At 40.9% G+C, this 18,539-nt stretch overlaps 1 protein-coding gene across 1 annotated transcript; it reads right to left on the bottom strand.

Annotated features, from left to right (window-relative positions):
* Nucleotides 1-849: 849 nt before the first annotated feature.
* On the bottom strand, nucleotides 850-18,385 carry LOC124118385 (GPI ethanolamine phosphate transferase 2-like). The gene is made up of 12 exons (XM_046480469.2): nucleotides 17,957-18,385; nucleotides 16,151-16,360; nucleotides 13,256-13,444; nucleotides 11,568-11,718; nucleotides 10,844-11,065; nucleotides 9,729-9,946; nucleotides 8,907-9,167; nucleotides 7,187-7,638; nucleotides 5,671-5,856; nucleotides 4,498-4,801; nucleotides 2,202-2,392; nucleotides 850-1,299 (listed from the first exon to the last, which is right to left on the bottom strand). The coding sequence occupies exons 1-12, from the start codon at nucleotides 18,287-18,289 to the stop codon at nucleotides 1,059-1,061; spliced, it is 2,958 nt and encodes a 985-aa protein (XP_046336425.2). The 5' UTR covers nucleotides 18,290-18,385; the 3' UTR covers nucleotides 850-1,058.
* Between the last annotated feature and the right edge of the window lie 154 nt (nucleotides 18,386-18,539).

Below are 18,539 nucleotides of genomic sequence, written 5' to 3'. Positions count from 1 at the left end.
GCAGCATTCGTCAACACTCGCCCCTTTTCGTAACCTACAAGAAGACTCGTCCCCCTATCGATGAATGTTATGTGAGAAAATATGACAAACCAATCAGAATGCGCGTATGATTTCAAGTTCTTCGTCAAAGAATCCCTCAGAAATAATTTTTGATTGTGCTCCAGATGTGCTTTAAATTGTGCTTTAAATCTGAAATATATATAATATATTGGGAAAATGTGTGAACCATTACGCAACGAGTTGACAATTGTTTTAGGTATGCCCGTTTACGCTAAGACGGAACCTGGTCGCAAACATGGCCACGAGAGGGGCATGAGTCGCTATTCGGCTTGTCCAGGGATAACACAAGTTGGTCAAGAATGGTCCAGCAGCTGGCCAAGGGATAATCCCCATCATGTTTATTTAAGCTGGGGGGTGGGTGCGCCATCTGTAGGTTGAATTTGTATCTATAGCAATAGGTGGTGGACAGGTTTTGTTTGTTTATTTGTTGTGTAACGCCGCACTCAGCAATATTCCAGTTATCTCAGTATCTGACGGCGGTCTGTAAATAATCGGGTCTGGACCAGACAATCCACTCATTGACATCATGAGCATCGATCCACGCAATTGGGATACGATGACATGCTTCAACCAAGTCAGCAAGCCTGACCACCCAATCCCGTTAGTCGCCTCTTACGACAAGCATAGTTGCTGAAGACCTATTCTACCCTGGATCTTCACAGATGTGGTGGACACATAGAAATGTCTTATTGTGTTTGATGGTTTGCCAGCTTGTTATCATTATTTGTTGGGTTTTGCAAGATATTAGTCCTATTTCCTGTCACCATTCCAAAATAGTGGAGCTAAAGCTTAAGATAGTATTTTATTACAAAGGTAAATCCATGTAACCTATACAATAAATACGATATGATCAACAAAAAATACACAAACATATCAATAAAACATGTCAGATCATTAAAGTCCAGAATAAATTTCAAATATGACCTGCTAAAAAACAGTTCCTGGAAAACAACATGTCATATCTGTGTTGGTTTTCTTCACCAAGTTCCTGATGATTATCACTCGTGTATTTTTCTGCTTTTGGCTCTACTGCTGTGACTGAGCGCTAAGACTGCGTGGAGAACGGCGAATGTTGACAAGACCACGGTGGTCACACCTTCATACAACAACTTGGGGGAGAAGACCGTCCACACAAACAGGTGGTACCTCTCCACGGTCACCAGCACACAATACACGGACAGGGGAAGAGCTCGGGACATCATCACCGTCACTGCCGCCTCCTGGTGGCCAACTCTCAGTCTGAAAACAGACAACAGAGAACACTGAAGCACGTCTCCTTGTGAATATACTGTATGTGCCTTAGAAACATTCCATTTGCTAATGCTGGGGACCCCCTCCGTGGTCTAGTGGTATAGTCCGCCCAGAGAGTGGAAGGCGTGGGGTTCGATCCTCAGCCGCGTCATACCAAAAGATGTTAGAAGATGGTACTTGTTGTTACCTTATCTGACGTTTGGCATTAATGGGCAAACACAAGGACTGGTCGGCTCAGAGTCAGTATACTGTGTCTGAGGGGGGTATTCATGTTACACTTCAGCCTGGTATCTCAGTGTGCTAGCACTATAAAATCGGTGTCAGTCCGAACTAGTACATGCAGCCACACACACACACACAAAAAGTGCAATAATCTTGAATGCGATGTAAAACCCCCTTTTCACCCCACTTCACCTAATGTTGGGAAGGTTTGGAGATGAAAGGCCCATGGAAAGAAACAAAAAATACTTTGGTATATAAATTACAAGTTAATGAAGGTTCCTCTAATATTGTTTTAAATTCTACGGGGCGGTCGGGTAGCCTAGTGGTTAAAGCGTTCGCTCGTCACGCCGAAGACCCGGGTTCGATTCTCGACATGGGTACAATGTGTGAAGCCCATTTCTGGTGTCCCCCGCTGTGATATTGCTGTAATATTGCTAAAAGCGGCGTAAAACCATACTCACTCACTCACTTTAAATTCTACACTTAAAACTTTATTTGCAGTTTTCTAATGGGGCCTTGGGGTAGCATATATGTTTGATTCCCCACATTTCTTCAAGAGGACAATTCTTTCAATACGTAGAAACACAGAGTAAAAGGACATGTTCAGTATTGCAGTGACGTTATTTTCACTTACACCCCTGCATGTTTGCATAATAAAGAATAGTTACTTGTTAGTCCTGGAAACGTCATCTAAGTTGACGTCCATCGTGCTGATGTATTTGAGGAGTGAGACCATCCAGAAGATCGGTCCAGCGTAGGTGGAGAGACACATCAACAGACCAATGAGGAGAGGGTGGTAGTCATGGAGACCCACGTAGCCGGCCGCCACGTCCACTGTGGTCAGGCTGTTGGAGTTGCCCTGCGGATACAGACAGATTTTACTGAAGAGAGGGTTCCATTCCACAAAGCGATCTTAGCACTACGACAATCATAACACCCTTACTTTAACACAGTGAGTGAGTGAGTGAGTTGGGTTTTACGCCGCTTTTAACAATATTCCAGTTATATCACGGTGTGTCAGCTTAATGTGGGAGGAAAGCCCGAAGGGATGCAGGTCTCAGACGTTTACCACTTCGGTGAAACCCACGAGCATGGGTATGGTGCTGACAAACCTAGAAACATAACTGGGGCGAACCGGGATTCGAACCCACAATCATAGGTTTCTGGCGTGCCCAAGGGACGCAACTCTGCACAGCGAATCGCGACGACTGGGCCACCCGTGCCCCCTACTTTAACACAGACTTAGGACAGTTGTAGTGCTATGATCACTTTGTGGAATGGGACACTGGTCACGTATGCATGCCAGTAGCATAGCATTGGTTTGAATTTCAAGGTTGATCATTGGTATGAAAAATGAATGAGAATAGCACAAGTGTATGTTTTAAGCTTTCTTTCACAGTATCCATGATGTGAACATATGCAAGCTTTTGAGGTTCATTTCCTTTATCATAATGGGAAGATGTTTCGAAGGGAAAAAGCAGACAGATAAAACTGTTTCTGTTGGTTATATTTACCAATATTTGAATATAAAGGTCAGAAAGGTACTGCTTTCAGTAATGTGGTAATATAAACAAATATGGCATCAGCGATCACGTCCGAATTGATGAAAATCGGTCTTGAAAAGGGGTGTAGCTAGGCCTTTCACAAGTGTAAGCTACTTTAGAAATATAAATTGCGAAGAAATTTAGCGAGATGGTAAGGATATCAGTTCCCACACATGTGCAGACCTCTGCAGCTTAGGGTTTTTTCCTGAAAATTATGTCTGAAATTTTATCTTCTTTCATTTTGTAGCTGTGGGGAGAAATTATTTGTAGGCAATTGTCTTTTTGCCTTCATGGTACTTGCATCACTGTATAAAAGACAAGTTTCATTTGGAATTAACGTGACTGTCGTGACTGTCGTGACTGGCTCACTGACTTACCACTGACATTGTGATGTAACGTATTCGACGTATTAAGCGCCCCGCTCTAATAAGAGCCCATGGCGATATTTGCTAATATATTGGCAAGTGAACAATCCCAATTAGCCCCCTTCCGATTGATCAATGTACACAAGACTTATTTATTCGTGTATAATATGCACTCGTGTGTTATATGCACCCTTAATTATGGGCAATTAAATTCTGGAAAAATGTATCTGTCGTATATAATCAGTTCAGACTGTTAGCATAAACCATGAAATTTATCTTTCAACTCTGTTTTTTCCACCAAAGTAATATTCTAATAAGAGCCCCCCATTTCTAATTTTGAGAGCGCCCTGGGCGCTTATTACGTCAAATACGGTAGCATATATTAATGTACATATTCCAGGAAGACTTGAGATACCTTTTATGAGAGATGAGTGAGTGAGTTAATGTTTTAGGTCACATTGGCAATAGTTCAGCCATATCGATTATGAGAGATGAAAATACTTATATTGATGATCAAATTTAAGAATGACATTAGATGATAAAGAGGTTATCACACATGTGTTTTTTGGAGGGTAAATATCCCAAAACACAGCCGCTGGATAACCTCTTTATGCTAACACACAGCTGGCAGGAAACATGAGCCTCACAACTCCACAGTATCACAATTCTGATGCTTTCTATTCAGCTTTGTGTTATTACTATACCCAAATCATAAATATGGAGTGTTTTTTCATGATAAAGGAATACAATTGATCACATATATTTAATGATTAGTACCTTGTTTCAAACCTAGAACCAAACAATTACTGATGCATCAATGTTTTTGGACAGCCATCACGAGTATCGCGAGTACCCAAACTATAACGATGGTTGTGGCGTCACACAGACATTGTAAATACGCAGACGTTGGCTTGATTTGTAAAGGAAGTTGTCTTTTAAAAGTAAGTGCGATGTTTTATGGTTGTTTTTGTGATTAGACAGAAAACTACAAATATTTCTTAAGTGTCAGAAAACCCATAACAAGCAGATAATTAAAAGCAAGAGATTTGACGAACCTGGAAGAAGAACGTCGCCTGCCCCATCCACAGACAGTACAGTGTCAGGAAGGCAGGACGCAGTTTGGTGACGGAGATCATGTGACCGGACACCAGGCTCTCTATTGCAGCCACCATGGCAACCAGTGCTGAATTGTGTGGCCGTAGCAACAGCATCATAACCAGCAGCCATATTGTCTGCAGGCTTGACCACAGGTCGGTTGTCTGGTACCCTGGCTCCCCCAGCTGGCTCCTCCATTGCCATAGCAACATGATGAGGGACAGGAGGAGGATGAAGTAGGTCAGCTGGGCTTCTGTGACGCCTCTGGGAACAGCCAATGTGTGAAGGTGTATTCTTATGTTAAATGTTGGTACATTACTATATTAAATGTTGGTACATCCCTTTCTTAAATGTTGGTACATCCAGTTATTACATGTTTTATGCTCCTAAAAATGTTGGCACATTCCTACATTAAATGTTGGTACTTCCCTTTATCAAATGTTGGTAAGTTCCTGTGTTAAATGTTGGTACATTACTATATTAAATATTGGTATAATCCTGTGTTAAAATTTGGTACATTACTATATTAAATATTGGTATAATCCTGTGTTAAAATTTGGTACATTCCCCAAAAAATTGGTACCGGTATGTCCCTATATTAAATGTTACATTCCTAAAAATGTTGGCACATTCTTATGTTAAATATTGGTACATTCCTGTGAGGAATTCCTGAATAGCGTCACCATGCATGCATGACCTTGACATGCCATGTGACTTCAAGGAAGCCACTGAGTGATACCCAAAGATCTGTTTGTTTGTTGTTCAAGCACCAAAAGATCTGAAGAAACACGTGACTAAATAGGTCAAAGCATGGTCATGTAAGACTTGTTTGGGGATTGAAATGAGCTCACGGTGGCTCACTGACCTTTAAGTGGTAGTTTACTGAAAATTCTAAAAAATGATCCAGTGGTATAATATGTCCAAGAAATACACAAAATTCTCAGAACAAATCTAAACATTCTGGTGTCTGATTTCATAATGATTTATGTAAACAAACAGCTCGTGGATGAATGCTCATGACATCAATCACTAGATTAACTGGTCTAGACCCAATTATTTATAGACCGCCGTCATAAAGCTGGAATATTGCTGAGTGTGGCATTGAAAACAATAAACAAAAAAAACACTCTTACTTGGTCATCCCTGAGTACACACCCGGGAACACAATGACACCCGTGGCAGCTTTAGAGCAGTAGGTCGATATCGCAGCCAAAATACTGCAAGATGATTGGATGAGAGATGATGATCGCCATCTGGTGGTGACAAGGCACAACATGGAGATGGCCACTACAGCTGATAAAGCCGACTTGTTCTCTGGTCTGAAACAACAGACAGACATTGAATAGCGGACGTGATGAAAGAATACATGCTTTCTCATTAGGTTCATTTCACTATTGAGTTGATATGCTGATAAATATTCTTCATTTTGATTACGTACACTACCTCAACCAAATCACATTCACAAACAGGGATTACTGGGGTAGTTTGTGATAAGGTACTTTAAGCATAATGACAGGTCAGATACAAATTTAAAATATTTATTTGAGTTTATTTAAAATGTCAGAATATAGAAGTGTCTGTCCCCCATTTACTGATGTCATCAGGATACATACATATTTGTAAGCCAGGATAAGTTGAGTTGTGACCTGACAATTAACCCTGTATGACTATGTATGAGGTCCGCCCACTGGCACATACCATTGTGAAGAGAGGGGTAGAGGGTAGGGGTCAAACGATACTGCAAGGTCACTATACGATACATATCACCATAACCCGATATGCATATTTATATCAAATTACATGAAAACTTCGTGAGTAAATATTACAGAACATGTTCCAAAGGAAAAGCTAGCTGTAAATCCATGTTCGTAGCGTCTATTTAGCAGTGAACTTAAAAAGTTAATTACAACACATTTTGCAACATCTGACTGACAAAAAACACTGTGGTGGGGTCAGTAAATGAGTAGTAAGTAATATATTTTAGCAAATGTTTCATCTTGTATCGATAGAGACAAAACCTATCGTGTATCATAAACTTCACAATGCACTGGTTCACCGTTTCACCCTAGTAGCGGGTGGTCCACGACAAGTAGAATGATGGATATGTGTGTCCTGTCTCGGCTAACAACGAGTACTCGTGGCAAGTTCAATAGCACATAAAAGTACTCTGTATTCTCATTTTGTACCTTTGGGTTTTCATGTGCTTTTGATTAAAACCAGTTTGTATTAATATTGTATTGGAAAAAATAATTGCAACTGACATATTGTTTCATCCCTATTGATAGCTGCATTAAACATTTCGTTACATCCCTATTGACAGTTGCATTGATTGCATTGATTGTCATATACCTACTGAAGTGTGATTGTGTGAGTGAGTGTGCGTGTTTAGGTAGTGGTGGGAGATCAGAGTTGCAATACCTATTTTGCATTCTATTTTATTCAAATCCAATTAACATAATCACATAGCAACCTCAAAATCTGAAATGTTGAAATTCTTGTATTTATATCATCACAGTCCAGGGCACAAAGCAATCTTAGCACTACGACTATTGTAAGCCTATGTTAAAGTGTGGGGGTTATGATCATCTTAGCACTAAGATCACTTTGTGCAAGTGGGTCCTGGTCTGATGTGTGAGGTTGATATCTCACCTGACAAGCCAATCACCGATGTCAGGAACAGTCAGCCATTTGTCTCCTGTCTGATTCCACCTCCTCAACACCCTGCATAGCATCAGCACAACAAACATGGCTGCCACTGACGTGACAGACGTCCACACCGTAATGCTTGGTGAACCACTGTCTATCTTCTCACTCTGTTTGATTATCTCATGGTAAGATGTGTCTCTGTGAGTCTTATGGCTGTTCTGATTATCTGTCGTCTGTTCATGTCTATCAAAATCACCAGCGCTCCCTGCTTTTTGACTGGCTGCTTGAGAGCAGACAGCACCAATGAGATTGCAGATGATGACAGCATGCAGGGTGATGATATAGAAGTACCATGTCTGATGTTCTTCCTCCACAAAACTGCTGGACAACAGACTGAGAGTGTGCAGCAGCGACCCTCCAATAAACACCCACTCGACACACGACATCCTTACGCACTGAAATGAGTGAGGTGAGAAAACCACAGGGGGCATTTAACTACAGCAAACTATGGTTATAATGAACTCAAAGGTACCACTAACTCTAGTTCGTTATAACCATAGTCGTTATAAGCATATATCCAGCAGACGGACAGGACCCAAACATAAGTTTGTTATAAGCATGTTCGTTATAAACATAGTATACTGTACTGCAGTAGTAAAATCATAAATTATCTTTCCACAAAGTAAATTTTCTGGTTTATTTTACATCACAGAGAGAGAGAAAGAGGGAGTGAATCTGTCTTGACACATCTTCCCGAGGCAAGAGAGTTAACTGACTTTAAAAGTCCAGTTTCCACCCTTGCCGAACTAGGCTGGAATTCCTGGGCTCGATTGTAGCGCCACCAGTGGCTATTACGAGTTATGTCCTTTCTATGCCTCTCCTAAGGACTGATCAGATTCAACCTCTCGTATCACTTGCATTTGTTTCAAACAAAACGGTGGCGCCCAATCAAGACGATCTGATTGATAATCAAAATCTATATTGTGATAAAACGAGTCTTACATCGCGAAGTGCATCAAATCACGTGAGCACCTTGATTAAAAACATGAAAATATTTAGAAAATTTCTGTTGACAACGAGTTAGCGGTGCACATGCTTTGCAAATCCTGCAGTCGACTGAAATCTGCATGACACTCTACGAACCGGATTTCGATTTCGGTGCACGATTTTGATTGGACTATGCATAGACTCGTTAGTCCAGCCAAAATGTAACTCCATAATACCAGCCTAGTTCGGCAAGGGTGGAAACTGGACTTTTATAGATGGTCTTGACACTGCAATCAGCAATATGTCAGCCAATGCACATATGTCTGCTCAGACAAACCAGTGGTCGATGGCATGAACAATGAGTCACACAGCCTGGGTACAATGGAACACAATCAGCCAGTCCTACGGCATCTCATGGGCTCTTAGGATGAGTGTGAGAAACTGAGGACCTACTCTCCTCTCATACTCCCAACAGAGTTCAACATCTCAAATTCAAACACAACCTCCATTTCCTAGATTCAGTATGTTACTTGAGAAGTGCCTGGAGATCTGAGGCAAGATAAGATCTCATGATTCTTATAGTATGATAAAACGCTGTGATATAACTGGATTACAGTTCAAAGTGGCATTAAACCAAACTCACTCAGTCACTTTTATGATGAACATTATTGGTATGAAAGTAACAAGAACGTATACGGCAGTCCATTGTAAAAACACTCATCGATTTTCTGCTTACCATAATTCTGTCTCTGTATTTGACAAAGGACATCACCAGGAACAGTGTCGCCATGACAACACCTATCATCACCATCAGCTGAATTGGAAGGATGAGGATGTGGGTCGTACACAGGAAGTCGCTGCGGAGCTGACTCGTACACATGGTCATGTGACCCAGCACAACGGGGATGCAGCAGATAAGACAAACAGCGATTCTATTGGTTGAAAGTCTGAATGTTGACATGTCCGACACAGACAACAAGAGCAGGAACAATACTATCTGGAAGGAGAAATCATTCACCCGCAATCAGAGCTCTTAGTTCTGAATTAGCTTGTATTTTACATTTAAGTCTATAATACCACTGCTTTGCTAATAACTACATAATAACTCCTGACTTAGCAACGTATACATGTTACCCGTGAAGATCAAGGTTAGAAAAGGTCACTGTGAAAGGCAACTATGCTTGTTGTAAGAGGCAACTAACGGAATCGAGTGGTCAGACTCGCTGACTTGGTTGATTCATGTCATTGTATCCTAATTGCGTGGATCGATGTTCATGATGTCAATCACTGGATTGTCGGGTCCAAACTCAATTATTTACAGACCTCCATCATATAGCTGACATATTGCTGAGTGTTGTGTTGAACAACAAACAAACACATACATGTTATATATTATGTCAAATATGTCATCTTTCCATTTACAAGTACTTCCAAGTTACATTCCTGAAGACATATTTGGTCACCAGAATGAATGTGTTCCGAGATCCATTTATATTTACATGCGATTTACATGCGAGAACTATCGATGAAACTACACGGAAACCATTCTCCCACTTACCAGACAGATCAGTACAATGCCAACCCCCATCCCGTGCAGGTCATAGTTGGTGGATGTTTCACTGACCCTTGACCTCATCTCCTGCACAGCCTTCCCATAATCCTTCACCAGACGATTACCAATCATCTCCCAAGATTCTCTTGACATGTTTGTGCTTTTCGTCTTCAGCCAATCAGAATGTCTGTTCATCACTTGCTCATAACGACGATATCCATTTTCTAGATTAAAATCATAAAGAAAAGTCGAGGTTCAGGAGGATTATTTCTAAATGTTCATCTTGCAGCATCTATAAACTAAATTACATCTTAAATTATTTATTAGACCGCTGTATTTAGCTTTGTTTTGAAACACAGTTTTCCTTTGTTGTTTCTTTGATATATAATTCACTACTACCACACCATGATTTTATCAACAGATTATTCATACAGCAGCAAATGGAAGTCAGATCAATTCTTATTATCATGAGGTGGAAGGGGGATATACAAATGGGTGCTGTCTGTCCGTCCTTCCAACCACCTTCCATCTGACCGTCCGTCATGTTTCGTTTCTAGAGCAGAACTCAAAAACCATAAGAGATATCTTAATCAAACTTGGCACATAGATAGGTCAATTGGTGAACTGGTGCCTTTTGATAGTTTGGAATTTTTTTAAAATTTATTTTTCGAATTTCCAAAGCAACGACTTTGACTTAGACTGAAAATGGTGATAGCGCTTGTTTCCGGAGCAGATCTTGAAAACGGTACAATATTACCTTGCAGACAACCGTACATGTCACATTGGTGGGGAATGAGTATTACATGCTTGCCAGTTTGATATTAGCAGCACAATTATCTCTAAGAATGTTTAATTCAGTAAGTGACTGAAAATAACTACTCATCGGCAGACTGAAGTTCAATAATTTAGCCAAATCTGACAATAATTGATCAGCTACAGGTAAGTGCGTAATTCTATCTAGACAATCAAGATCTATAGTAACTCAAATATAAAGCTGATGTCTCATAAAGGATGTCCCAATGTATTAAATGAAATCAGTTAATGGGTTATCAAACAATATCTGTGACGTGAGGTAGCAGAGGAGTGTGGTTTCAGTGCTGTATGTTTGTATTGAGTGTTACCTTTCTCCACGTCTGCTACGTTCTGCTCCAGTAACAGTGACACCTGGTGGCCATTGACCTGCATTAGCCGCACCTTGTCCTCAAGGCTGTAACCAACCAGAGTTGAGGCAACAATCTCCCCCAGGCTATTTTTAGGTATGGGGATTCCCATGAGGGCAGCCAGAGTGGGCGCAACATCAATCTGCATAATGCTTCCGGGACTAGCCATGTTCAGGGCTGGTACTGTAACAGTGAGTATTAGGAGTAAGTGTTTTACATCACTTTTAGCAGTATTCCAGCAATTTCATTGTGGAGGGGGAGGGCAACAGAAATGAGCTTCACACATTGTACCCATGTAGGAAATTGGCCTTGGGCGTCACCAGCGAATGCCTTAACCACTAGACTACACCACTGCCCAATAAATATAAAGAACACAAAACATGTGTTTCTGATAAGATATATTAAATGTTCCAGCGGTCCGGAATCATGATGCTTTTGTGATAACTTTTCAATGTAACTTGCAATCATGAAAAAAACATACAGTAAATATCCCCCAAACTACAAACTCTGGGCCAAAACTATTTTCATTTAAATTAAATTTTCTGAAATTCATCTTTCATAAACAGCGTGTTTAATTCTTTGTTTATCACAATCTGTATATTGTAGTAACCTCACTATCGTTATAAAATTATGCCATAGTGCTAGTTACCACTTATCCGTATTTCAAATGACAAAATATATCTACCCCCAGCTGGTACAGTGTCATGAAGACTGGGACTTAAGAAGATGACAGGAACAGTTGTCTCCCCTGGTGATGCCCCACCATGGCCGCCTTGATCACTCATGCCATGATCTCCACACACCATCATCAGACTTGTCAAGTCCCTCTCGTCCAACTGGAATCAATCTGGTTATTACAGCTACTTGCAAACTTATGCAAATTCTTGAGTGTACAATTTAGGCTTAAAGAAATAAAAGAATTGGTTCTCAGGCAATGGTTTCTGAAAATATAGTGAGGGCGGGCGGTGTCTTTTTTTCTTTTTTTTCGGTTGTTCGAACTAGTATGGAACCAATAAACAATTGTGAACAATCAACCCGGGAAAGGACCTCCCTACATAAATGTATTCCTTGATGAGTAAAATACTGGAATACAGTATTTGACTACCATTGGACTTGGAATATTTAAGGATTTGGTTTGTTTTTTTAAAAAATGGAAATAAAAACGAAACGTGCGGCAAACTTTATGATGCGGGCGTTGAGTTGATGTGAGTGATGATATGACACAGGTGAGTGAGGTGAGGTGAAATGGGGTTCAACATCACGTCCAAGATTATTGCACTGATATAGTGATGTGCATGTACGTGTGTGTGTAGCTGTTTTTACTAGTCTGGATTATTACAGATGTTATGGTGCTACTCCACTGAGATACCATGCCGCAGTTTAACATGAATACTCCACTCATAGACAGTATACTGAAGCCGAGCGGACCAGTCCTGTTTTAGCCCCTTAATACCAAGTGCCTGGCAGGGTAACCACCATTTAACATCTTTTGGTATGACGCGGCCGGGGATCGAACCCCCAGAAGGTCTCCGGGCAGAAGCTCTACCACTAGATGATGGAGGCGGTCAACACAGGTTAGAGCCTGGGGCCCATTTCACAAAGAGATCATAGCACTAAGATGGTTGTAAGTCTATGTTAAAGTATAGGAGTTACGGTAGTCGTAGCTCTACAATCGCTTTGTAAAACGGGCCCCTGGTACATAACAGTGAGTTAGAAAGTTGGGTTCAACAGCAAAGTTATATCACAGCTTGTCGACTTGATGTTTGTAAGAAAGCCAGAAGGGATGCTGACGTTTACCATTTGGTGAAACCCATGAGCACGGGAGAGGTGCTATCACCATAGAAACATAATCAGGGTGAACCGGTATTCAAACCAACAATCCTACGTTTCTGACACAGCTATTGGATGCAACTCTGTACTGCAAATTGCAGCGTTTTAGCCAACTCGAGGTACATAATGATTACTGCAATATCATGATGGGTGAGGTGAGGTGAAATTGGGTTTAACGTCGCGTCCAAGATTATTGCACTTATATAGCGACGTGCATGCACGTGTATGTGTGTGTGTGGCTGCTTGTACTAGTCCGGACTGATGCCGATTTATAGTGCTAGCTCACTGAGATACCATGCCGCAGTTTAACATGAATACCCCACTCAGACACAGTATACTGACTCCGAGCCGACCAGTCCTTGTTTTAGCCCCTTAATGCCGAGCGCCAGACAGGGTAACAACAAGTACAATCTTTTAACGTCTTTTTGTATGACGCGGCCCGGGATCGAACCCTGGACCTTCCGCTCTCCGGGCGGACGCTCTACCACAAGACCACGGAGGCGGTCTTATCATGATGGGTCAAATATAGACAGCCTGACCTACCCACTGCCTCATTGCTTGATACAACTTCTGCAGGACGTTGTCCATCTCAAACAGTTTGGGACTGATGAGGGGACTCCTTGGGCCATCGAGGTGACCGATGTGGTCAAGTCCGAGGTAATGGAGGACCATGACATCCCAGTCATCCAGCTTCATCTCCTCGGGGAGGTGGCGGGTCACATTCATGTCCACCTGAACACAATACACGCCACGTGAAACAACAACTTCTAAACGATGGAGATTGATTGTCCAAAACATAAAAACTCACCGACAAAAGAGTGAGTGAGTGAGTGAGTTGGGTTTAACGCCGCTTTTAACATTATTCCAGTTATATCCCGGCGTGTATAGCCCCAAGTGATGCAGGTCTCAGACGTTTACCACTTCGGTGAAACCCACGAGCACGGGTATGGTGCTGACAAACCTAGAAATATAATCGGGGCAAACCAGGATTCGAACCCACAATCATAGGTTTCTGGCGTGCCCAAGGGACACAACTCTGCACAGCGAATCGCGGCGCTTTAGACGACTGGGCCACCCGTGCCCCCCACCGACAAAAGAAGCGTGTACACCCCACATGTTGGCTAATATATAAGAATTACTCATTTTCAAGAGATATTAGATTGGTTCGATGCACAAAAAACATACTGGTATTGTTGTGTGAACCATTGCTCATGAACGCATCACGTGACTCGAGATGCACCATTTGTCTAGCGTCTTATTTGTCTTTAGAAATCACAAGCAGCATATCGTGATAAGAATACGGACACTCTGTGGTAACACTTGACTGTTAGTTTTTTCATTAAGTGGTACACATTGATAACATCTCTTCTTAACGTACATACTTCTCAACACGTTTCTATGGTTCACGTTTCTCTTGCCAGTGAGTATACAAAGGGTTGATCTTTCAAAACACCGACAAGAGTGAAAAGGTAACAGAGAAGTGACACCATACGCTCAGGCACAAGGATGACTCAGCATTACAAGTCACAAGCTAATTTGCATATCACATGCACAGAAATTTCTTGTATCTGTAAACAAACATATTTATCCTGAAATCAGTTAATTTAAGTGGAAGTCTTTCACAAGTTTCAGTGCAATCTATGGATTGTTTTATAACTGTTACAACAGATTATGATAACCGGGACAGTGAGGGGTACGACAATATATCATTACACATCAAGGGTAACGTATTGGCTCGGTATCCAAAGGTGTTTGGTGTCTGTGTAGTGAACCGATCATCATGATGGGATCTGAACTATGGACCTTCTAATGGGTTTTTTTGGTTGTTTAATGCTGCACTCAGCAATATTCCAGCTATATGATGGCAGTCTGTAAATAATCAAATCAGTACCAGACAATCCAGTGATTGACATCATGAGCATTGATCCATGGAATTGGGATACAATGACGCACATCAACCAAGTCACCAAGCCTGATCCATTTGATTAACTCTTGCAACCAGCAAAGGTAACAGAGAAGTGACACCACACGCTCAGGCACATGGATGACTCAGCATTACAAGTCACCAAGCCTGACCACCTGATCCATTTGATTAACTCTTGCAACCAGCAAAGGTAACAGAGAAGTGACACCACACGCTCAGGCACATGGATGACTCAGCATTACAAGTCACCAAGCCTGACCACCTGATTCTTTTGATTAACTCTTGCAACCAGCAAAGGTAACAGAGAAGTGACACCACACGCTCAGGCACATGGATGACTCAGCATTACAAGTCACCAAGCCTGACCACCTGATTCTTTTGATTAACTCTTGCAACCAGCAAAGGTAACAGAGAAGTGACACCACACGCTCAGGCACATGGATGACTCAGCATTACAAGTCACCAAGCCTGACCACCTGATCCATTTGATTAACTCTTGCAACCAGCAAAGGTAACAGAGAAGTGACACCACACGCTCAGGCACATGGATGACTCAGCATTACAAGTCACCAAGCCTGACCACCTGATCCATTTGATTAACTCTTGCGACCAGCAAAGGTAACAGAGAAGTGACACCACACGCTCAGGCACATGGATGACTCAGCATTACAAGTCACCAAGCCTGACCACCTGATTCTTTTGATTAACTCTTGCAACCAGCAAAGGTAACAGAGAAGTGACACCACACGCTCAGGCACATGGATGACTCAGCATTACAAGTCACCAAGCCTGACCACCTGATTCTTTTGATTAACTCTTGCAACCAGCAAAGGTAACAGAGAAGTGACACCACACGCTCAGGCACATGGATGACTCAGCATTACACGTCACCAAGCCTGACCACCTGATCCATTAGATTAACTCTTGCAACCAGCAAAGGTAACAGAGAAGTGACACCACACGCTCAGGCACATGGATGACTCAGCATTACACGTCACCAAGCCTGACCACCTGATCCATTAGATTAACTCTTACAACCAGCAAAGGTTGATGAGGACCACTTCTAACCTAAAATCACCGTGGGGGGGTCTGCGAGATAACGATGAGATCGATAATCAGAATTTTCATCGAATTATCTATATGAAATTGTTGTCATCGATAATAACTTTCATTAACTGTTGTGATATAATAAAGTTTAGATTTACCGATACAAACTTGTTATTGTCAATAATGTCAATTGTCAAAGACGGAAAGCAACTGTTTTTGTTATATCTCAAACATCCACCAAGTAATCTTTGCATAATTGTGTAACTGCTCACCATTGGAGTCAAATATATTGATTTCTGTCAGGATTTTCTTGCATACTCGCTTAAAGTTTCTTCTCAAACATTTATTGATAATTGATTGACAGTTAGCGATTATCGATCACTAAAATCTATATCGATAGCCAGCCCTAATGTATAGGGTTCTGCCACAACATGATCAATAACTAATACAGATGATGAATAGTCTACCTCAGTATAGTCCGTAACAAAGAAGGAAGTCGTGCCATCAGTCCTGAAGAAGTGTTCTGGGAACAGCTTCATCCACGTATCATCACCAAAAAACACAAGCTCCTTCTCTGCTCGCTTCAGTTGTGAGATGATGTTGTCCTCCTCCAGGGAACTGGAACCGAAGTTTAGAACAACGTCTACAAATCCTGGGATGCCACCAGTTGTTAGCGCCTACAAAGAAATTGATTATTAGCGATTTGAATCTTGGTTCCCAGTTCATGATAAAAGAGTAATCTTCACTGATACCTTATGACATGAATCATTATTCACAGATCCCATTGGTAGTTTACTCACATAAGACTCCCTATCTCAAAAGATGACTGTTAGTTCGCCTTGGTAGGGATAATGTCTCAATTTCAAACAAAACTTTCTTACATCTTCAATGAAATGAGAGGAGTTTTTGTATCTTAAGTTTTTATTTATGCTCATTTAATCAAGCTGAAAGACACAGTGTTAACTATTCTTTTGTCACGCATGTGTTGACACTGATGAAGGGAAAACATCAGATTTCTTTGGGACATGAATGGTTAACTTAATACCTCATTATTTGAATTAAAATTTTAATTGGTATTCTTCTTACTGTTCTTCAAAGGATCCTAATGTGTAGCCAGCCATAACCTGATTAAAGGGACACTAGGCTCGGCTTTTTATGCATTATTTAGCACGTTTGATTCAAGTAGCTCAAACTGATTACCGATTGTGGAGTAAATGCGGCACCTCAAAGCTTTATGATAAAGACAAGAATGATTTATGTCATAGTATACATGGTATATGTGCTTTATTCATTTATATTAATTTTGTAGATGTTTAATTTATTCATATTGCTTTGTGTAGTGGTATATATACCTTATTCATGGTTTATTCATCACCATCACTGTCACCACTTGTCTCTATTTACAATAATTCATTGGAAGCTGATAACAAAGTTCATATTGCCAATCACATCAGCAAAAACAGGACCTGTGTATTTCACGCAGTGGACGGGGAAGACTCTTCTCTATATCTTGCTACAGATAGTCCAGAGCCACAAGCATGATATGTCCATGCTTTGACCGAGGTTACATTTGCGCCAATCAGTGCTGTTTTCACTCAATGACGTTTTGCTGAAGTGCCGTTTTAGCGAAACCCATTTTAAAGTTATAGATAATGTTGCCTTTTGGTAATCTCTGACTAAATCTCTGAGCTAGTCTTTGAGCTAACCAACAGATTGCATATCTCACAATGAAGTCAATTAAGACTTGATTGATCCACATGATCATGAATGACTGTACCCATTTGGGGTCTCGACATTTCAGTAAGGACCTTAGCAAAAGTTGTTGTCATTTTTGGTAAAAATTGGCTGCCATTATTTGTTGTTGTATCCATTCCAAAGTGTTGGCTAATTATCAAATCAGCCTAGCTTCAATTTGTCAATTTAACTCATTAACCAACAACACTGCAGTTTACCGGGCACAGCTATATAGACAGACAGACAGACAGACAGTTTATTCAGTATGCAAGGCCATATGGCCCATAGTACAGTTCAGATTTAACAGATACATAAAAATCAACATGATCTTGACCATAGTACAATATATTCACCCAAGTCTAAACATGCTAAATACATGTTTCAAATACATTACTAAAGATTTAATAACTTCTTCATTGGTCGAATTCAACAAATTGATCATCAAATGATTGTCTTTGTGTGTAATATATAAATTAGGTAGAAACTTTAATCTCAACGTTTTATTTTTATATTTTTCACACATAAAAAGAACATGAAACCTTTATTCGGGGTAGTGTAACTGTTGGAGGGTGGGCCTTTGCAGTGAATGGCAGCACATGGCCATCTCTTATCATTTCCTTCAAGAATGGCATATACGTTTGAGAAGCAAGAACAAAGTCCGCCCTCAGTGCATCAATGACAACTATGATAAGTCTGTCGTAGTGTCCACTTGGTACTGAATTATCAGTATCTCCGGGCACGGCTGGGGAGTCCTCCAGTCTGGCAAAACCTTTTAGACCTTGCTTCAGAGGAAAAAATCCCTTCAGAAATACCGAGAAAGACAAAATCTGCAGTAATGCCAAACCAATAACAATGTACTCTTTCTTCGTCATTGTCAATAAGTCTGATAAAAATTTGCAATAACGCCACTAGAAGGGAAAACAGATCACTGTATAAGTTGGCTCATTATAAGTTGTGGGGGCGGCCATTTTTGTTGTAAACATCCGGTTGATTAGAAAAGTGTCATTGATATGTAAGGTGGTAACAATAGTAAATGTAAATAAGATTGTATTTGAACAGTATTTGCATATTTTGTATAAGTATAATGTTGTATCGAAAAGGAAACCAATAATATGTTCACAT

The sequence above is a fragment of the Haliotis rufescens genome, unplaced genomic scaffold (genome assembly GCF_023055435.1).
Source record: "Haliotis rufescens isolate VD_foot unplaced genomic scaffold, xgHalRufe1.0.p SCAF_2, whole genome shotgun sequence".
NCBI classification, from domain to species: domain Eukaryota; kingdom Metazoa; phylum Mollusca; class Gastropoda; order Lepetellida; family Haliotidae; genus Haliotis; species Haliotis rufescens.
The sequence above is the reverse complement of the archived record's forward strand: the minus strand, read 5'-3'. Positions and strand labels throughout refer to the sequence as shown.